A 23,909-nucleotide genomic window follows, 5' to 3' on the forward strand; every position below is an offset into this window, starting at 1 on the left:
CTTCAAGAAGGGTCGTCAAGCAGATGCAAAAAACTATAGACCTATATCTCTGACATCGATCTGTTGTAGAATTTTAGAACATGTTTTTTGCTCGAGTATCATGTCATTTTTGGAAACCCAGAATCTACTATGTAGGAATCAACATGGATTCCGGAAACAGCGATCGTGTGAGACCCAACTCGCTTTATTTGTTCATGAGACCCAGAAAATATTAGATACAGGCTCCCAGGTAGATGCTATTTTTCTTGACTTCCGGAAGGCGTTCGATACAGTTCCGCACTGTCGCCTGATAAACAAAGTAAGAGCCTACGGAATATCAGACCAGCTGTGTGGCTGGATTGAAGAGTTTTTAGCAAACAGAACACAGCATGTTGCTATCAATGGAGAGACGTCTACAGACATTAAAGTAACCTCTGGCGTGCCACAGGGGAGTGTTATGGGACCATTGCTTTTCACAATATATATAAATGACCTAGTAGATAGTGTCGGAAGTTCCATGCAGCTTTTTGCGGATGATGCTGTAATATACAGAGAAGTTGCAGCATTAGAAAATTGTAGCGAAATGCAGGAAGATCTGCAGCGGATAGGCACTTGGTGCAGGGAGTGGCAACTGACCCTTAACATAGACAAATGTAATGTATTGTGAATACATAGAAAGAAGGATCCTTTATTGTATGATTATATGATAGCGGAACAAACACTGGTAGCAGTTACATCTGTAAAATATCTGGGAGTATGCGTGCGGAACGATTTGAAGTGGAATGATCATATAAAATTAATTGTTGGTAAGGCGGGTACCAGGTTGAGATTCATTGGGAGAGTCCTTAGAAAATGTAGTCCATCAACAAAGGAGGTGGCTTACAAAACACTCGTTCGACCTATACTTGAGTATTGCTCATCAGTGTGGGATCCGTACCAGATCGGGTTGACGGAGGAGATAGAGAAGATCCAAAGAAGAGTGGCACGTTTTGTCACAGGGTTATTTGGTAACCGTGATAGCGTTACGGAGATGTTTAACAAACTCAAGTGGCAGACTCTGCAAGAGAGGCGCTCTGCATCGTGGTGTAGCTTGCTCGCCAGGTTTCGAGAGGGTGTGTTTCTGGATGAGGTATCGAATATATTGCTTCCCCCTACTTATACCTCCTGAGCAGATCACGAATGTAAAATTAGAGAGATTAGAGCGCGCACGAAGGCTTTCAGACAGTCGTTTTTCCCGCGAACCATACGCGACTGGAACAGGAAAGGGAGGTAATGACAGTGGCACGTAAAATGCCCTCCGCCACACACCGTTGGGTGGCTTGCGGAGTATAAATGTAGATGTAGATGTAGATCACCTATCAGATATCGTTGGAACAGCGGAAAGTTCCACAGGACTGGGAAAAGGCCCAGGTCATAGCAATCTATAAAAAGGGGAGAAAATTGGATGCACATAATTACCTGCCAATTTCGCTGCCATTGATTTGTTGTAGAATCATGGAACATAGTTGTGTTCAGACATAATGACCTCTCTAAACTCTGAGAAGCTCAGCTGCAGAAACCAGCATGGTTTTAGGAAACAGCAGTCATGCGCGACACAGCTGGCCCTCTTTGTGCATGATATACAACAGGCTCTAGATACCGGCTCCCAGTTTGATTCCATATTTCTCTACTTTCGAAAGGCGTTCGACTCAGTTCCACACTGCCGCTTGCTCAAAAAGTGCGCACTTATGGTCTACCCAATGACATATGTGGTTGGATAGAAAGTTTTCTAACAGACAGAGAGCAGTATGTCATCCTGAATGGGGTGACTTCAACAGAAACAAGCGTAACTTCAGGTGTGCCTCAGAGCAGCGTAATAGGTCCGCTGCTTTTTACGATTTACATAAACAATCTGGTTGATGGTATTGACAGCGGCATTAGACTGTTTGTTGATGATGCTGTAGTCCACAGGAGAGTAGTACCACACGAAAATTGTAAAGAAATCAATGCAGATTTGCAAAAAATAAATGCATGGTGTAATGACTGGCAGTTATCTCTCAATATTGGTAAGTGTAACCTACTGTGTATAACAAGGCAAAAATCCCCATTAATGTACGAGTACAAAATAAATGCCCAGTCTCTGGAAGCAGTAACATCCGTCAAGTGTCTTGGTGTGACTATTCGAAATGATAACAAATGGAATGATCAGACTACACAAGTAACAGGCAAGGCGAAGTCTAGATTGTGGTTTATTGGTAGAATCCTGAAGTGATGCAGTCCTTCAACAAAGGAAACTGCTTACAATACGTTAGTTCATCCAAGTACTGTTCATCTGTATGGGACCCTTACCAGTTGGGTCTGATTCAAGAGATTGAGAAGGTCCAAAGAAGAGTGGCAAGATTCGTGACCGGTACATTTAGCCATCGTGAGAGCATTACAGATCTCATTAAAAGTTTGAAATGGGACACACTTGCAGATAGACAACGCACTAAACGGAAGGGGCTGTTCACTAAATTCTGAAATCCGATCTTCGGTGAGGATGTAGAGCATATATTATTACCACCACCAACTTTCAAATCACGCAATTCAAAGATAAGGGAAATTGGAGCTCGTACTGAGGCATTCAGACAGTTGTTTTTCCTTTGTGCGATCCGCAAGTGGAACAGAGGGGAGGGGGGGGGGGGGGGGGGGAATGACTTTGGCGCGAATTGTGCCCGCCGCCACACACCGCTTGGTGGTTGGCGGAGTATATATGTAGATGTAGATGTAGATGTAGAAAACCAAATGAATGGGATATGCCTTACATTTCTTTTCAAGATACAATGCTGAAGGGGAAGGTTTTTTTTTTTTTTTTAAACAGAATTCTGACTAGTGATGAAACTTGGGTGGCATGCATATATGTTAAAAAAAAAAAAACAGTCAATGGCTTGGGGCCATACTTATTCTCCATTCAAGCTGAAGAAAGCCCACCAAACTTTATCATCCAGGAAGGTTACAACTATGATTTTTTGGGATGCCGACGAGTTTTGCTGTTGAATTTATGAAGTGTTGAATGACAATAATTTCAGATGTCTACTGTGAAACTCCAAAGAAACTTAAGTGAAAACAATTGTCAAAATAGCATGTGTCTTTTCTTTTTTTTGTATGACAATGCTCATCCTCGAGATGCCTGAAAAGCTCTAGAGATTTTGAAGTAGTTCAAATGGGATGTTTTTAACCTCCCATACAGTCCAGACTTCGCACCAGGTGATTTTCATCTCTTTGCTCACACGAAGAAGTGGCTTGTGTGTGAACTTCAAAATGCCATGAATGACTGGCTATGGGCCCAGGCAGCAGAATTTAATGAAGAAGGAATTTATAAAGAAACACTATCACAAATACTTAAATGTTGACCATGTTCGAAATATAGCAAAAAGCTGTAGTTTCAAGACATATGTAGCAATTTTTTTCCATGCAAGCTTTTTATTTACAGCCAAATGGAGGTTACTTTCCAAACTGACCTTGTACATATGCTTGCTAATCTCAGTGGCAAGTTATATCCTGTGTTGTTAGTAATGGCCAAAGAAACTAACTTCTTTCATCACCATCAATTCTGGTGAACAATATTGTTTCAAGGACTGATTTTGGTAACAATTTTGTAAGTTATGAAGACATAAAATACTTGAACACTTTCCACGTTATTGTTATACTTACACCTTATTAATTGTATTAAGAAATAATGCACAGAGTTAACATGTGCACACCAGTAATGTGTCTTCTTACATCACTGTGTGTGTAAGTTACTTGACTGTTTTGTGTATGTAGTTAATTAAAGATGAATCTTTAGTGCTCAGTACACAGGAAAGAATTACACTTCCATGTGCTATGTCCTATGTAAATTTATAATTATAGCCATATGCTGAACATCGAGTGTCAACCATTTCTATATACTGTGGTGTCCAGGCATCATAACATTAAGAACTTACATCATTGATTGATTTTGTTTCTGCATGCTGCTCTTCACCATTGTAAAAATACTTTGAACCAGAAATCTTCATGGCAAATCCCAGGTCACAAAGACAGCATGATAAATCTGCTTTCACAAGAATATTTCTTGAGTTGAGATCACGGTGTGTTACACATGGCTTAAATTTGTCTGTAAAGGAAATTTTTTAACATAAAAGTTTTTAATTAACAGACTGATACAACACATATTCTGTATTCATATAGATATATAGTATAGGCTGTAATAACTAAAGAGTATCAGATGAAACTGCTGAAATGCAACAGCAACAAAAGTCATCCACACATGCAGCCAGTAATAAAAATACTGTTACTGTCATAATATTTTATTATCACATCACAGTCCTTGCACCAGTGCCCTGGATTAAATTCGAAACATTTCCACAGTATCTCATGCAGTGTGGGCTTGTGGCTGTTGATGGTGATCCATCTGTTGGATGGGGCCATTAAACTCAGCAGTCCCCTTGGTGCTATTCGAGAGGAGTAGGTTATGTGCTGGCACTGGGTCCCATCCTCTTCCTTTTTGCATCATCCAACACAAACATGACACCACACTACACGCATACATTACAGTCACCTACACTTAATCAGATACACACAAATCTTGCAGTCTGCAAAGGAAAGGTTACACTGTGCTCCAAGGACAGGAAAACCTTCCCAATTAGATGGCTGAACCTGCTCTTGGGGGATCTCCCAGCTAACAATGTCACATGACTTTACTTTATTTTACTTTACTATCATATCACTATCCACTGACATTCAAGTGAGCCAAAAAGGAAGGAAAAACACTTGCACTTATTTTTCCATGATATTTTAAGTTATAATATATGAGGTTTACAATATATTACACATAATGACATTCTTTTTCATTTAAGTGTCTCTTTATGGAACATTTTCTGTGGTTTCCTTATATTCACCTAGTCAAAAGCAAAGTCCTAAATTGCAACAGAATGGTTTGGTATACACAACATAAAATTGTGTGCGCGGGCGCGTGCATGTGTGGGCACACATGTGTGCAAATATCTTCAAGTCAACCTATTTCAATTTTATTGAGCCTTAAGAAATTTAGCAAAACAAACAGAAAACTCCAATCCTGGATAAGATTTTGAACTACTACTCTCCTGAACGTGAACTCATTGTCTTAACAGCTGGACCACCTCACTTGTTTATGGGTCAGGATAGCTCCCCAATGCTTTCAGTGTCTTACAGAGACTATGGACAGCATATTTCTGCTATTATCACGCCAGAAGAGAATGCTACATACTGATATGTAGCTGTGTGTAATTCAGGTTGCTTGTGAATTTACAGAATGTAATGGGTATATGTGCAGATATTTCTATTGGTGACTGAGGACAGTGTACTGAACAATATTACATCAGTATTTACGCCATTTGCGGACTAATAATTATAGCTATCACAAGTTGCGTGTTTTTAGATTGGTTAGAGCCTCCAAGTATGCGTGGCAAGAGCAAGGTCACGAAGTTTGCGACAGGTTTGTGGGAAGACTGTTAGATGCAGAGAAAAAACAACCAACACAATGATGTGTATATGTATTAAGGTACCACATAAAAACTATTTGCACTTATACCTGTTACATTCTGTATAGTGCAGTTTTACACCAGAGTCTAGTAATGGTGTCTGTCAACACTTACAGATAAACTTTTGTTCTTACATTTGTGTAAAATGTGATGTATTGGTGTGTACAAATGAAAGGATTGTCATGGTCTTGGGGATGGTTTGACAATTAGAGGCTCACGTCTAAGTTACACATCAGTAATCATTTGTCAAGAAGACTCATTTCATCATACAATCTGCAGAAGAATTTTAATGTAATAAGTAAAGCACACTGTGGATTGTGGTTAAGCTGGTCTTCACCACAGCCCCAGTCCCAGATGTTCTATTATACTAGGTACGTATGGGGAGTCCCCACGGAGTTGGAAAAATATGAACAGAGGTACAATCTAAGTGAAGATTTGAGATGGTCTGTGCATATTTGTATGCTTGATCGAGGAAGACAATTACCTGGGCCTCAGTTCACAGTCCAGTAAACAGTTTTAGTGCATTTGGAAGGTCGAAGTATAACTGCAACATTTGTGTGAAAGTTAATGGTAATAGAAAGATCTGACATGAAATGTCCTGACAGATTAAAACAATGTTAGACTGAGACTTGAAAATTTGTACTCATGTGTGATGCTCTAATCAGCTGAGAAATCTACATAATTCAAACAGTTCAACACTTAGACTGAATCTTCCAGAACTTCTTTCCTACTTCTCAAACTTCACAACGCCTCTCTAGCATACTTTCACGAACCATCGCCAATGTGGGTAAAAATATGACAGACAGTAGGGTGACCATGGCCTATTGGTGGTTCCTATAAATAATTTTTCTACTGTGCAGATGGATGAACAACACATTAAAACGTCTAGACAAATCATAAGTTTTTGCCAGGTAGAGTCCAAAAAATAGACTCTTGCTTTTCTTGGGTACGACTTTTATTGTAGAAGGAAAGTAGGGGTGTGCTGGAGCTTTGAGTCACTTGTGTGTATGTAAGGACAGCTCATTATTTTGCTGAATTTATACAAATGATACCATGTAACATTTTAAAAGGAAGGAAGACTACGATTTAACATTCTGTTGATGACAAGATTATTAGATACTGAGCACAAGCTCACATGGAATAAGAGTAGGAATTGTGCTGGACCATCTTCTGAATGAACTAGAACAGCAGTTCTGCATGACACGGTTTAAACAAGACTTTGGTAGGTTTCTGGAGGTATGTGGAACTGGATATCTACACACAAGTCAAGCAATTCCCATACATTATGAGCCAGTGGTCTGTGCGTGCAAAGCTCATGCCCAACGGCATCCAAGATGTGTTCCACAGATTGGGTGAATGTGGTGGCAAAGACATCAACCTACATTCACTGTCACACTCCTCAGAGCCCTGTATCATGATTCTCATCTTGTGAAACTGACAGTTATCTTGCTGAAAGATGCCACTGCCATCGCAGAAGACTTCAAGCGTGACGGATACAAGTGATTTGCAATAATGTTTACATAGTCCACAGCTGTCATAGTGCCTTCAAATACTACCATGGGCCCCTGGAAGCCCAATTAATTTACCTGTACCATAACACTGCACCCACTGGTCTTTGTCTGTGGTACAGAGCATGTTCCAAGAGTGGAAGTCTTCGACCTTCACTTTCTGTGATGAAGCAGGGACATCCAACACCCTGTCTCACAACTCTAGTTTCACCATCCTTCAACCACTTTCCATAGATGCTCATGACATTAGCACACAAATAGGCAACCAGTTTTGTTGTTTCCAAGATACTCATTCCCAAATGCTGGTGATACAGTTTGCAAATGCCACCCATGACAATTTGCTCTTTGTCAGAGTCACTTATGTCAGTGGATTTCCCATTTGCATCCTGTATCAGCACCAGATTGATTCTCCATGGCATTTCTGCTCCACTTACATGCTTATATATTTTCCTTAGTACATTATAAGTTTGCAGTGCCACCAATGTACAGACAAACCAATTATTACAATTTCAAATAACTGGTTGATTTATTCAAGAGAGAGAACTTTAAAAATTGATCAAGTCAATAACATGTTGGTCCATCTCTGGCCCTTATGCAACCAAAATAAAAAAAAGTCAAATCAAAACAACTTCAGTCACCTAAATCTCCAGTTTTATTTTACTTTTGCTATCAGTTTCAACATTACCTCTGCTATCATCAGGCCCCTGCGTAAAGACAAGAATGATAACAGTGTAAAACACATAACAAAAGGGGCAGTGTAAAATTTCATAAATCAAATTATACATAAAATGTAGTAAACACATAACAAAAACCAAACTGTACAGGGAGTGACATCAAAGTTCAAAAAAAATTAAGGAATATAAAGAGAGAACAGTTGTACACAGTATGGATACAACCCAGGGAACAAAGCACACATGCCATATAATACTAAAAGAGATATATATTCCATATAAGTAAAAGAGAACCTAATAACTGGAGGTCACAATGACATGTTATGCATAGATAACCACAACGTCACATACTGACAAACCATACATAATGTTAATGTCAATACCCATGGATCATCTGAAGCAAAACAATCACAGTCATATACCGATGAGTGCAATCTAAAGGTAAAATATTTATTTATACATTGTCATATACTAGTAAAACATAAAACCACTTACTGGAGGTCAACCTCACATTAACTACCTGTATCACAATGTTCCATATACTAGTAATAACTACTAAAACAAGAATATAAAGTTACGTTAACAAAAACTGTCAATCACAGATTCTTAAGGCGGCACATATTTAATAAAAACATTTTTAATTAACCAAAGTGTGAAGCTAATGTAATATATCATAATGAATTCCCATTAAGCAGGAAGTATTGAAATACGATATGGAAAAGGTCACAACTGACATTATCATGAAACTGGTAAGTCTGCTAATAGGTAGGCATATGGCTGTGTGACATAACAAACTATACACTATGAAGTAAGCCTAAAGAAGAGTACTGCAATACATGCACAGTATCTCAAAAATACATTCATTTCAGTCATAACAACCAAAGCCACGTATCTACATGACATGTGGTCCTTATGCAGGGCAAGACAGAGGAAAATGTGATCTACGGCCAGACAAACAACCAGTAAAATGGACCTACAATAAAGAACAGGTGAGTGGGATATCAAGATGCTTATGAGAGCAAAAGTTATGATGCGAGAATCTACAGATGTGCTACAGAACTAGACGTATGTAATTATGTCACTATTTACCCAAAATATGCAAGCAACATGTCAAAAGGCAATACCCATCAGATGGACGAGTCAAATTCTCTAATAGATGTAAAAACATTAAGGGAACAGTATATTAAGGTCACATACCTACTTTGTATAGGATCAAGAGTTCATAGAAGCACATATATGTCATGCAATAGAACAGAATGCAAGAAAAAAGTCAAGGCAGTAATGAGAGCAACCAATAGATCGTATGAGCTGTGACTGGAAAGTTATAAGAATGTGCTTGTAATTGTGCAATGGTGGTAATTACATGCTACTGTGATGCATCTCCTTCAAAATAGTCCCCTTCTGACTGAACGCACCGATTCCAACTGTGTTTCCACTTTTGGAAAAATTGCTGGAAATTTTTTTCCTGAAGTGTGTTAAGGATGCTCTTCATATTTGCCTGGATGGCTTCAATTGAGTCAAATCAGGGGAACATAGTGGTTGTGGAAGCAGAGGAATTTTGAATTTGGTCAAAAGTTCAATGATAAATAAATGTTGTGTGACTAGGGCCTCCCATTGCGTACACCATTTCCTGGGTGCAAGTCTTTTGATTTGATGCCACTTCAGCGACTTGCACATCAAAATTCAATGATGGAGAAGGCATGACGAGCCAGAGCATTGTCATGGTGTAGAACCCAACTCCTGTCTTTCCACAATGCAGGCCTTTCCTTCCACACCTTTTTGTGCAAATGCTCAAGGGCACATTTGTAGTATTCCTGGTTAATTGTCTGTCCTCCAGGGGTAAATTCATGATGCACAATATCGGTTGAATTAAAAAAAAAAAATCACCAACATTGTCTTCACCTTCGACCAACTTTGCCGTGCTTTTTTCTGTCATGGTGAACCTGGAGTCTTCCACTGCAAAGACTGCACTTTGGTTTGGATCATATCCATATACCAGTCTGTGTCATTTTTAGTCTGAGTAATCATTTCTTGGACACTTCAAGTCGGTATTGTCTCTGGTCACTTGACAACACTTTTGGGATGAATTCTGCAGATGCTCAACACATGTTCAGATCTTCAGTTAAAATTGACTAAACTGCATAGAAACTTAAATTAAGTTCATCAGCCATCTCTGTAATTGCAATTCCATGATCAGAGCACACAAAGTCATGAACTTTCTCAACATTTTCCTTCGTTTTTGAGGTAGAAGGACAGCCAGACTATGGTTTGTCTTCGAATGATTCGCGGCCATTTTTAAATCTATTGAACCAGACAGAAACATTTGACTGGCTCATACAATTATCTCCAAAAGCTGTTTTTAATAGTCCGTATGTCTTAGAAGCTGATTTCCCAGTTTTAAAACAAAATTTCACACAAACTCGTTGCTCCGTTTTTACGTCCATTTTCAGACGGACAGAATCCGGCAACAAGCCCTAACAGACTTGCACTCAATCAGCTGCTACAATGAACTGAACAGAGGAAATGCAGTTTCTTGTCAGAGGGAATTCAGGGACAAGCCAAAGACTCACTCCCCACCCTCTGTGTACCTGTCTGCCAAACCAGTAAGCAGTAGAGGATCCATTCTTAAAACTTTCCAATCGCTCCTTGTATGTTACCTAAATATATCAACCAGTTAACACTAAAATAAAAATGTATCAGGGTATACTACACAACATGTAATTTGGCAGCCTATACTTACATGAGTAGGTGGTTAAATGAGAATATGAATGACAAGAAATATACCGGAACACTATGTTTGGTATTATCAATGCATAAGAGGTACAGATGAGCAATTTGAACAACAAAAACAATGTAAAGAGGGAAGAACTCACAACAATAACGCCATAATGCCAACAAATGTGGGGTAAAAACCATTGTGGTTACGTGTCGAAAATGAAAGTAAGCAAGTGAGCAGGTCAAGGCACCGTTAACTTTCTAGTGCCTTTCTAATTTTTCACAAGTCTTGTATGGTGCGAGTGAACATTGCCTTGACCTAAAGTCTGGTTTTTGTTATGTGTTAATTTCATATTATCATTGTATATAATTTGATTTTTAAAATTTTACACCACCCCTTTTCTTATGTATTTTATACTGTTATCATTGGCCTGAAGATGGCATTATGTAACGCTGAAACTGGTAGCAAAAGTAAAATAAAGCTGGAAATTTAGACAGCTGAAGGTGTCTCGATTAGACATTTTAAACTGAACAGCCAAGGTCCCACAACCATCTAGTATAAAGATGAACTTACAGAGACTTATGCGACGAATTTCTTCGGCTTGGCATTGATTGACATAGTTGCTAGATGGCCTTCTGAGGGATATTGTGTCAAATGCAGTCCACTGGCCTGTTAGATCTTCAAAATCATGAGCTGGTTGGAGAGCCCTGCTCATAATGCTCCAAACATTCTCAATTAGAGAGAGATCTGGTGATCTTACTGGCCAAATTAGGGTTTGACAAGCATGAACACAACAGTAAGAACTCTCACCACGATCCCGCTGGCATTATTTTGTTGAAACTTAAGCCCAGGATGGCTTGCCATTAAGGGCAACAAAACAGGTCTTTGGATATAAATAGTGTACCGCTACATAGTAAGGGTGCAGCGGATGGCAATTAAGATGTCCTGCTATGAAAAGAAATGGTACCTCAGACCATCACTCTTGGTTGTCTGGCTGTGGGGCAGGCGACAATCAGGTTTGTATCTCACTACTGTCTGGGGCATCTCCAGACAATCTTTGCTGGCCATCTGGGTCCATCTGGAAGCAAGACTCATCACTGAAGACAATTATGCTGCAGTCAATCAGATTTCAGGCCGAAGACGTGTCTGGGGATGACTTGGACAGCAATGTGATTCCAACCTGAGTGTTACCCATCATACGGCCCACCAACCAGGAGTCAAGGTCTAGGTGGCCATTTAATTTCATGGCACTAACCCTTTGGTTGTCATCCGTGGCACACTTACAGCACAGTAATACGTCAACTATTTTCTATGCCTTGTTTTGCTGCCCTTTGTGGCAAGCCATCTTTGACTTACATTTCAGCAAGATAATGCCCACCTTCACATGATGAGAGTTCCTACTGCTAGTCTTCATGCTTGCCAAACCCTACCTTGGCCAGCAGGGTTGCTGGATCTCTCTGCAATTGAGAATGTTTGGAACATTATGAGCAGAGCGCTCCAACCAGATACAGGATGCTTCAAGAATGGAGTGCATGAGAATGAGGGGTGGGGGGGGGGGGGGAATATTGCTATAGTGAAAATAACCCCCAATGTTTCCCTGAAAATAAGTCAACAATGTGTTGTTACTAAGTTACATAGCACAGAACTGTATGATACCTAGTACCCATGCCATATAAGACACTCTAAGCATCCACCGTAAGCAGCAATACTGAACCCCTTAAGGCACACATGGTGTAACCAGAGCTGTGAAGCCAGTGCAGGGCCCTCAGTTTGTTTCATGCATCAAAGTTTAAGTTATAAAATAAAACAGCACTTTGCAAAAACAAAACTTTTCTCAATTTAATTTGGACAAATTTAGTTATAACAGTAGTCAAATCACCATCTCTAATCAAATCTCGTTCTATGTTCATTAAGGTGAGGCTGGTTAGCTGTTCTTGTCCCATGGTGCTCCTTAACACATTTCTAATGCCCTTTAATATTGAAAAAGAACATTCTGCATTGCAGTTGGTGATCATCAAAGACAAGTAACTGCCGTTTTGAGCAGCTCAGCAAACTGCACCAGTTCACCACCAAGGCTTTCTTCCAAATTATCTGGTTAAGCACTGATGACAACTGGAATTATTTTCAAGATCTCTTCTGCTGTTAAAGACTTAAATGACAAAGTATTCCAAATACACTAGCCACTTAATGGTATGTTTCCACTTGTTTAGCTAATGCACACACCACATTATCAGTTATGACAGTAAATATCTGAACTTTAAAATGTTGAACAGGTTTTTTTTATTTTCTCCAGTTTCATCAAGTGTAGCACAGCTGCTGAAATTGTTGTACTCTGCATTTTACTTGCATCGTCTTGAAGTCTACTGCTTATATTATCACAGTCAGCACTTTTGCTTTTGCTTTAATATCTGAAAATGTGGACCACATTGCTTGGACATAGTAGTTTAATGATTTATAAAAGGTATATTATGTGTTAAGGTCTTGATCACATGGCTGCAGTGGGGCGCTAGTTGCTAACAAGCATTTTACAATTTTAAACAGTTTTTGATGTTGCTCAGCAACAGTCATACAATAATTTTTAAATGAAAACACCACCATGTGACTGTAATGACAAACTCAATCACTTGAAAATGGCAGAAAAAAACAAAATCTGGGTCATAATTAAACAAACAACAATACAGTCAAATGACAGTGTGTACATTTAATAATTGTAGGGTTTTGTTCCATCTGACACTCATTATTCCCATTTCCAATTTAACCACCTTGGAAACTAGCCAGCTGGCCTGACGATGACTGTCTACCGTATTTACTTGAATCTAAGCCGCACCTGAAAAATGAGACTCGAAATCAAGGACAAAAAAATTCCCAAATCTAAGCCGCACCTGAAATTTGCGACTCGAAATTCAAGGGGAGAGAAAAGTTTTAGGCCGAGCAGTTAAGCTTTACCAGGTAGCCATTGCTATGCATCAGGCGCTCCATCCGTATTTATATGAGCACCCTTCCTTTTTCACGTGCTCGGTCTGGTTTGAATCGATTGCTTATTTTGCTTTGATCTGATTGCTGTTTTCTTTGTTATAGGTGTTCACGTCACTCTAAGCAGAAAATGCATTACTGTACTGTGTCATGCATTGTTTGTCGCATTCTGATAGTGCGTGTTTACGGCCTGTCGCCGCTCGCAGCACGGCTTGCTTTTGTGCGCACTACCGCCGCTTTTTTTAAAAAGAGGAATCGTCTCATTATCGAAACAATGGCAAGAGACTGCTATTTGTTGTTACTTACAGTGCTGCTTTCTTTGATAATGATCAACAAGAACCAAATAATAGACTGCGTATGATAGAACATGTTCTGAACGAGAGTTAGGCGAAAATTTTTCTCCGTTTGAAAATCTTTGCGGCCGCTTCTTTAGTACATCAAATTATGCACAGAAATTAGAGTCATCTTAGATTTAAAAATCTAGTCAGTTGCCGTGCTTCATTTCTGACTGTATCACTATTAGGCATAAGAATAATACGAATATAAACATGACACGATGCGTATATTCTTCCGTGTTTGCTGTTGTCTCACTCTAGTTTCGTAGTTTATTAGGCAGACAGGATTTAAATGTGATAGCAGCAAACGCGAAAGAATACATGGCAAAATGTTTATATTCGTATTATTCTTATGGTGAAGAGAATACTGCATGTGATTCACATTTCATCAGGTTCCTATTAGCAACCATCTCTTCTCACAGGTAGGAAAAAACTCAGAACGTAGAGTTGGCCATGTTGACAAACATCCTGAACAGCTTTGCTAGTCGGATTTTCGTAGTACATTGAAATTCCGCTACATTCGAAGATGAACAATACGGAGTTCGTATTTACTTCATTGGATAATGTATGAAAATGCAGTGGTCGAAACTCGGGGTGGAGAAAAGAAGCTCGACTTCCACCTTTCTTTCTTTTTTTTTTTTTTTTTTTTTTTATTTATTTACTTACGCAGAGGTTTTGGCGCCCATATTTATCCTTGTGCCTACAAAGCATGCCTGTGTAGCGCTACATATATTCGACAGCAGAAGTTAGTTGTAGTGGCACCTACCAACATTTTTCAGAACTTCTGCTTGCTTTGCACTCGATTCTAAGCCGCAGGCGGTTTTTTTGATTACAAAAACCGGAAAAAAAGTGCGGCTTAGATTCGAGTAAATATGGTACTTTCAATCCATGTTATTGGATGTATCATCCAAAACTTGCTTGGTAGTAGTAAACCCACACACAAGTGCCTTCGTAGCAACTGCTCTCAGTATGGCCTTCCGTGTCCAAGAACCTTAAAAATCTTTCCAATGGTCCGAATCACACAGGACATAGTGCACTACCAGAGTCAGTTGGTCTACATATGACGTATCAGGAGTGGAATCTAATGAAGCAGAATAACGACTGACTCTCTTAATTTCACAAATAATACAATTCCATACGCTTGATGCAATTATGTGCATAAATTCCTCGCAAGTTATTTTTGACAAACATGATATATGTCCCTTTCCTTTATTTGTATGAATATATACATATATTGGGCGAGAAAAATGTCAAATTTGGCTATTAATTCCCATACACCTAAATTATTTCCATTGTGAGGTGATCCAACGATTTCATCACTATCCTGAAATGCAAGACCTTGTTATGCTAAAAAAGTTATAACTGCAATAATTCATTCTAAAACTGTCCATCAACACTTTTGTTCAGTCTCAGTTTGACTCACAAGTTGAGAATAAACAGGTGCATCCTTGTTTTTTCCAAACTAACAATGATATTATCACTTGTCTATGTGAAGCACTTTTTTCATGACTCTTCAACAAAATATTCACGATCTTCATCATCTAATTGGTCTTTTATAAATTATGATGAACCCTCTAAATTTGTAACTTTGCAAACAAAACAGAAAAGTTTCTCTTTAAATTTTGAATAGCACAACCAATCTCTCCCATGTATTTTATTTGTTAATTTAAGTGTGTGCATGAAAAATCACTTTTGATAGAATCGTGTTTCTTTTTCCTTTGTCGTATATTTTACTTGAAGACAAAAAATTACTGTTCATAAGTTGCACTTTGCTATTTCCATTCACAATCCAAACTCTTGATCAAAGTTGCTTGGTCATTCAAGAATATCATTGGACTAAAATTTACTTTTGTGTCATTTTTGGCTCAGAGAATATGTAATAACACCAGAAACATGTAATATACTTTCCACCTCCATTTGTCTTGAAGAAGACATCTCAGAGGCAAGAAGGCTTGCTGTGCTTTTAACTTCTCTGAGGTTGGAAGATGATGTGGCTGAACTGGGAGGACTTGCATCTGTTCGACTAAAGTATCGCTTTAAAAAAAAATGTGGCTACATCGGAAAGAGTTGCAGATAGCAATAAATAATTCCTACTTCCATCACCTGTACAATGAGGTGCAACTTCTATATTTTCTGCTTCGATTTCTTGAGATTCAGGACCCTCATTCTGAATGTTACGAAAACTCAGAAAGCATACATGTTTTTGATATAATGCTTTTTCCCGTTTAGCTCTTTTGTTTTACACTTTGCACTTTCATATGCATAATGTCAGCCCATATCTCTAGGCATGTGCAGGGATGCCAACCGCATTTTGCTCCATCACACCACTGGTGCAAAATTACTAATGTTCCAGAACTTTTGGAACAGATCTCGCATGTGTCACAACCCATCAACAGACCAAGCCAGTTACTCAATGGAACTTTTATCCCAGAAAATTAATTCAAAGTGTAATGACTATTCATCTATCCTCGAGCACTGCATCTGCTATTGATATTGCCACAGTTGGAACAAAGTAAATAATAAACAGTTCTAAGAAAAGCAATTTAAGCTGCCTTAAAAACACACAACCATAAGGGTGATAAAAAAGGTGCAAATTTACAAATAATAAGAGTCAAAGGTTACAGCCTTCCCTTGTACAATACACTACTTCCTAAATTTTATAAAATGTCTTTGCAGCCCTTTTTTATATCAAATTCCTGAAAATTATAATGAGGAAGTGTGCTCATGAAGGTTGGACATCAGAATGTTAATTTCCAGGTGTGTGCAGTTATTCTTAAGTGTTGCAAAGACTATTACTAGATTGCTAAATTATATACTCCTGGAAATGGAAAAAAGAACACATTGACACCGGTGTGTCAGACCCACCATACTTGCTCCGGACACTGCGAGAGGGCTGTACAAGCAATGATCACACGCACGGCACAGCGGACACACCAGGAACCGCGGTGTTGGCCGTCGAATGGCGCTAGCTGCGCAGCATTTGTGCACCGCCGCCGTCAGTGTCAGCCAGTTTGGCGTGGCATACGGAGCTCCATCGCAGTCTTTAACACTGGTAGCATGCCGCGACAGCGTGGACGTGAACCGTATGTGCAGTTAACGGACTTTGAGTGAGGGCGTATAGTGGGCATGCGGAAGGCCGGGTGGACGTACCGCCGAATTGCTCAACACGTGGGGCGTGAGGTCTCCACAGTACATCGATGTTGTCGCCAGTGGTCGGCGGAAGGTGCACGTGCCCATCGACCTGGGACCGGACCGCAGCGACGCACGGATGCACGCCAAGACCGTAGGATCCTACACAGTGCCGTAGGGGACTGCACCGCCACTTCCCAGCAAATTAGGGACACTGTTGCTCCTGGGGTATCGGCGAGGACCATTCGCAACCGTCTCCATGAAGCTGGGCTACGGTCCCGCACACCGTTAGGCCGTCTTCCGCTCACGCCCCAACATCGTGCAGCCCGCCTCCAGTGGTGTCGCGACAGGCGTGAATGGAGGGACGAATGGAGACGTGTCGTCTTCAGTGATGAGAGTCGCTTCTGCCTTGGTGCCAATGATGGTCGTATGCGTGTTTGGCGCCGTGCAGGTGAGCGCCACAATTAGGACTGCATACGACCGAGGCACACAGGGCCAACACCCGGCATCATGGTGTGGGGAGCGATCTCCTACACTGGCCGTACACCACTGGTGATCGTCGAGGGGACACTGAATAGTGCACGGTACATCCAAACCGTCATCGAACCCATCGTTCTACCATTCCTAGACCGGCAAGGGAACTTGCTGTTCCAACAGGACAATGCACGTCCGCATGTATCCCGTGCCACCCAACGTGCTCTAGAAGGTGTAAGTCAACTACCCTGGCCAGCAAGATCTCCGGATCTGTCCCCCATTGAGCATGTTTGGGACTGGATGAAGCGTCGTCTCACGCGGTCTGCACGTCCAGCACGAACGCTGGTCCAACTGAGGCGCCAGGTGGAAATGGCATGGCAAGCCGTTCCACAGGACTACATCCAGCATCTCTACGATCGTCTCCATGGGAGAATAGCAGCCTGCATTGCTGCGAAAGGTGGATATACACTGTACTAGTGCCGACATTGTGCATGCTCTGTTGCCTGTGTCTATGTGCCTGTGGTTCTGTCAGTGTGATCATGTGATGTATCTGACCCCAGGAATGTGTCAATAAAGTTTCCCCTTCCTGGGACAATGAATTCACGGTGTTCTTATTTCAATTTCCAGGAGTGTATGTTAGTGATATGAATTATGTTGAACAACAGACTGCCTTAATTGTGGTTCTGTTTGTTTTCCTTTATCTACAGTAAGCAACTGAATATAAATAATGAGAGAACTGTCATAATACTTAGTTTCTTGATGCTCAAGTAATTAACTCAAGTAACAGACCCCCCCCCCCCTCCCCTTGGGAAGATGTTGTCCAGAAACTGATGTACGAGGTGCATTCAAGTTCTAAGGCCTCCGATTTTTTTTCCAATTAACTACACACCCGAAATCAATGAAACTGGCGTTACTTCTCGACGTAATCACCCTGCAGACGTACACATTTTTCACAACGCTGACGCCATGATTCCATGGCAGTGGCGAAGGCTTCTTTAGGAGTCTGTTTTGACCACTGGAAAAATCGCTGAGGCAATAGCAGCACGGCTGGTGAATGTGCGGCCACGGAGAGTGTCTTGCATTGTTGTAAAAAGCCAAAAGTCACTAGGAGCCAGGTCAGGTGAGTAGGGAGCATGAGGAATCACTTCAAAGTTGTTATCACAAAGAAACTGTTGCGTAACATTAGCTCGATGTGCGGGTGCGTTGCCTTGGTGAAACACCACACGCGCAGCCCTTCCCGGACGTTTTTGTTGCAGTGCAGGAAGGAATTTGTTCTTCAAAACATTTTCGTAGGATGCACCTGTTACCGTAGTGCCCTTTGGAACACAATGGGTAAGGATTACGGCCTTGCTGTCCCAGAACATGGACACCATAATTTTTTCAGCACTGGCGGTTACCCAAAATTTTTTTGGTGGCAGTGAATCTGTGTGCTTCCATTGAGCTGACTGGCGCTTTGTTTCTGGTTTGAAAAATGGCATCCACATCTCATACATTGTCACAACCGACGAAAAGAAAGTCCCATTCGTGCTGTTGTTGCACTTCAACATTGCTTGGCAACATGCCACACGGGCAGCCGTGTGGTCGTCCGTCAGCATTCGTGGCACCCACCTGGATCACACTTTTTGCATTTTCATGTCGTCATGCAGGATTGTGTGCACAGAACCCACAGAAACGCCAATTCTGGAGGCGATCTGTTCAACAGTCATTCAGCGATCCCCCAAAACTATTCTCTCCACTTTCTCGATCATGTCGTCAGACCGGCTTGTGCGAACCCGAGGTTGTTTCGGTTTGTTGTCACACGATGTTCTGCCTTCATTAAACTGTCGCACCCACGAACGCACTTTCGACACATCCATAACTCCATCACCACATGTCTCCTTCAACTGTCGATGAATTTCAATTGGTTTCACACCACGCAAATTCAGAAAACGAATGATTGCACGCTGTTCAAGTAAGGAAAACGTTGCAATTTTAAGTATTTAAAACAGTTCTCATTCTCGCCGCTGGCGGTAAAATTCCATCTGCCGTACGGTGCTGCCATCTCTGGGACGTATTGACAATGAACACTGCCTCATTTTAAAACAATGCACATGTTTCTATCTCTTTCCAGTCCGGAGAAAAAAAAATCGGAGGCCTTAGAACTTGAATGCACCTCGTACATCCAAACTGAAGTGTGCTTGCACCCAATTGTGCATTCCCTGTAGTACAGATATGAGCAACAGACACATTTTTCACTAGTACAGGTAGGGTTTTGCTCAAGAGAGTCAAGACTCCTGATCCATTTAGTCATCAGTGAGGCATGCATAAGCCTGTTAAGTGATCATGGATAAACAAACCGAGTCCAAATCGGTTTTTATGATCAGCACAACTGTACCAAAGGTGTTATCACTGGCATATTAATGTTACGTAAGTTCATGATGCCACCTCATCCAAGTGTTACTCTACAGTGAATAGAAGTAAAATGTCAGTATGTTGGTGGTCATGGGAAAGAATCACAAGCAAAATTCTGTTCATTGTTGGAAACTGACCTTGTTTAGCCCCTGTATCCTTATCAGGTGGTATGGATACTAGGTGTAAAATACAGGGCGAGTCAGGTGGAAAGGTACATGCTTTGAGGGGTGATAATATTAGTGATTCCGAACAAAATACTTCATATGGACGTATGCCCTATTCTGAATGGTTTCCGAGATAGAACACATTTAATATCACTTTTGTATGTTCTTCTTGAATAACTCGAAAACCGCACCCTCCAACGAAAATGTGTCACAGTACAAAATTAAATTATATTAAATTTCCTACAAAAAGGTCCCATTCATTTTTTCTCTATAACTAATGGTTTGTGCGAAGAGAGCACAAGAACGTTGAAAAACTTCCTCGACGCACATGTGCTGTTGCTTGCGTAGTTTTTGTGGGCCAATTTGAGCTAGCATATTGAGGTAGCAAGTTGAGACTAACAGTTGGATATGGGACACTTGTGGTCTATCAAGTCGGGAAACTACCTAAAATTTCCATTCGGAATAGGGCATACATCCATATGAAGTTTTTTGTTCAGCATCACTGTCACCCCCTCAAATCATGTACCTTTCCTCCTGACTCACCTTGTATATCAGTCAGGCACTTGCACTTGTTGTAATACGTGCTTTGCCAAATGTCCACAGATGGCAGGATTCAACATCAGCAACTTGAATAGGCAATACTGTGCCTGTCCAATACAGGCAAAATATCTTTTATGATGATTGCTGTCTGTGCAGAAAGTGTTCCTGATACTATGTGCTGATTCATGCCCAATGCAATTTTCAGGGCTATTCACAAACAGCATAGCACCCTCCTCTAGATTAGAAAAGCACTCTATCTCTTAAAAGTAACCAACTACTTCTAATTTTGCACTGTTCTTTCTCAACTTCATCATACCTCCCACAGAACACAAGAGTCATCTATGTGTTACATACAGAGACATTTTTGTTTTATGCTGCAAGTAGAGTGGTACAGATAACATCACAAGAAATTCATCACTATAATATTTTGTATTAAGGATACTTGGTATTAGATTTTGTACAACTTCTGTACATTACCAGCAATTGTAGAACGTACTCTGACATCAACATTTTGTCTTATTTTGATGCAGGAAATCATTCCAGGCATTTGTTACAAATGTTTACACACATCTTGTATTTTTCTTAAAAATGACTACATGAAACTGTGCGTTATATGTAAGAATGTCATTCAAATATGGCTTACCTCCTTTACGGATATCTGTGTGTAGGTGAGCTAGACCCTTTGCAACAGATAGTGCCATTCTACATAAACAATTCCAGTCCACCAAATTACTCCTGAGATAATCCTGAAGGCAGCCATTTGTGGCATATGAAAGCACCAGCAAGTAATCAATGTATCCCTCAGCACTCACACGTTCATCTGACCCTGATCAATAAAAAATAATAATACTAACAACAAGAACAACAACAACAACAACATAATAATAAAGGAAGGTTGCTGCCTCTAAGTGATTTGCACAGTCCTAATGGGATTATTTATAAATAATAAAACAAAAATAATGATGATGTCACATGTGCATTTACCGTAAATACAAGAATCTAAGTAATAAAATGCTATAAACCAAGGGAGGTGAAATTTCAATTACTTAAAGTAACACAATTTTATTTTGAAGTTATTTTATGGGACTTAATTGTCTACAATTTGGTATGACTTGTATTCTTTGCATCTGGGAAGATACATACTTATCAATTGTGTTTATGCTTGAAACCTTCAATACAAGTTTTTGTATTAACTGCTCATCCGATAGCATTGCTGGCCATTGGCACACAGTCATGATAAAAAAAAAAAAAAGCTCTGAGCAACATTTTAAACATAAAGCAAAGAAACAAGTTGTCTGTCTGTCCATACAGAAAAACACATGAATAGCATCAATCTTTGATAATATTACACAAGTTTTATTAGTCAGTTCTACTCCATTCTCCTTCTCTCTATACATTTTGCTGTCTTCTCCAACAAAATTACAGCATTTTAAGGTGCACACTTATGTACCCTCTTCCACCCCCCACCCCCTCTCTCTCTTTTTCTCATTTTCCCTTTACTGTGCACTTATACTGGCACTGCACATAATTTATTCTGATGCTGATGAACCATTTTGTGCTTGGACTTGCTCTGATGTTTGTTAACGTTCCAGATCTGGCTCCTACAATGCGCACTCTTTCTTACTTCTTGCTTATTACATTTTGGTCAAAGTAATGGTCAATGAAATTTGTTTTATTATTTGCAAAAGAGAAACATACATACCAAAATATGTTAACAAAGCAGGATTATCCATGAATGGTAAGCAATAGATATCACGTTCATTATGAAAGTATTGTCTGTGGTGGCCTGGAAATATTTTTACAGCAACTTCTTTGTCAAGCAATGTTCCTTTAAACACACATCCATATCGCCCCTGGCCTGAAACATATATGAAGACAAAAGGCTCTAACAACTGCATATGAAAAATACAAATACAAATACAAATACAGATTTCAGTAAACCTTACAGAAGTGTAATGTTACATAATAAAAAGTGATGGCTACATGGAGAGGTATGTGTGTCTGCAGGTGTGTACACACACACACACACACACACACACACACACACACACACACACACACACACACACAGTCCCCATTGCAAACATAGGGAATAGTGTACATAGCGTGTATAATGAAATGGAGGAGTGGATTGGAGAATGTGCATGTAGAATGAGTGGAATAGTGGGAGGGGGCTGGTGGCATCTGGATAGGGATGGGTGTGGAAAAGGGGCTAGTGGAGACTGAGGTCAGGGAGACTGCAGAAGTGTTAGTCAGAGAATCTGGTATTGTGAGGCACCCACTTAAGTCTCATATCATGTTTTGCTACTGGGTGGTCAACTGAAGACATCAGCTGTCAACAACTGTAAGTGACAGCCACTGAGAAACGGAATTATTGCATGCAAATCATGATATGCTTTATTCACATTAGATGGTATTTCCATAGTGTAAACTGAGAAATGACAGCTATAACTCTAATTTCAAATTCTCACTAATGGAATATTTGTAAGAATGCATGCATGTAGACAGTGATAAGTGCCAGACACATAGCAGCCATTAGTAGTAATGTGTGCGGTGTTACAAGTCTGGGGATGATGTGGATAACTAGAACTCAGATACAGATTCTGAATATGTTCCTGAACGCAAATGCGCTTCAGGAGTTTTTGCTAATCATGTAAATGTGAGTATTTATTTAACAAAGTAAGTTGTGTCCCATACCACAGTTTGCATGAATTAACACAACAAGGTAATGGTTGAAATACCTTGACATTGTTCATGTGCTGCAGTATGGCAAGAATAAAAACAATTTTATATTTTGCTGAATCATAGATAAGTTTCTGAGGATGTTATATTTCACTATTATAAATATTATTAATGAAAATCTTAATACCAGAAACTGAAACAATTTGAACCTTTCACATCTGTATTTTTGAGAGATTTTGCAGTAGTGTTTCATTAATTTAAGCAACAAGCAAACTCTGGTAAGCCAATGTTAACCCATGTAAAGTGCATTCTGTTTGTAAGAAAACAATGTTAAGTACCTATTGATAAATTTTTACAAATAAAATTTGGTAAAATTTAGAGATTCTGAGCAAATAATGTCATAGGATCGTATGTCCTATTCTTAACAGTTTCTGAGGAAACTGTTGAATACAATGGGGAGCAAGACAAATGCAAGTATAGTAAATGAAACATTGGGATTTAACATTTTGTTTAACTGTGTACATTTCCTCACAAAAAGAACAGAGTGAACACAAAGGAGAAACTTCTCACTTTTATTTTACACATGTGTGTTCAAGTGATGATGATGATGATGATGATGATGATGAAGTCCCATACTCTGTAACAGAACGTAGGGAACGATGTGGGAGACCCTGACTGCCATACTACGCAAGGTCCTAGTAGATGTGGTTTGCCACTGCCTTCCTCCAACTGGAATGGGGATGAAGGAGCATACAAATGAGCTCAGATCAGCAACACAGCAGCTGTCTACAAGAACTGCAAAATGCATGCAGCTGAATGTGGACTTTT

At 40.0% G+C, this 23,909-nt stretch overlaps 1 protein-coding gene across 4 annotated transcripts in view; it reads right to left on the bottom strand.

The window, feature by feature from the left end:
* LOC126185192 (bone morphogenetic protein receptor type-2) overlaps positions 1–23,909 on the bottom strand; it is a 382,730-nt gene that overhangs the window by 68,006 nt on the left and 290,815 nt on the right. For all 4 annotated transcript variants that reach the window (XR_007536982.1, XM_049928060.1, XM_049928059.1 and 1 more), the window contains 3 exons: positions 22,102–22,257; positions 21,043–21,225; positions 3,924–4,093 (listed from right to left, as the gene is read on the bottom strand). Coding sequence is in view for 3 of the 4 variants with exons in the window: in XM_049928060.1 (XP_049784017.1) it covers positions 3,924–4,093; positions 21,043–21,225; positions 22,102–22,257 (509 nt within the window). In the remaining variant the exon portion in view is untranslated. The remainder of the gene's footprint in view (positions 1–3,923; positions 4,094–21,042; positions 21,226–22,101; positions 22,258–23,909) is intronic.

The sequence above is a fragment of the Schistocerca cancellata genome, chromosome 4 (assembly GCF_023864275.1).
Source record: "Schistocerca cancellata isolate TAMUIC-IGC-003103 chromosome 4, iqSchCanc2.1, whole genome shotgun sequence".
NCBI lineage: Eukaryota > Metazoa > Arthropoda > Insecta > Orthoptera > Acrididae > Schistocerca > Schistocerca cancellata.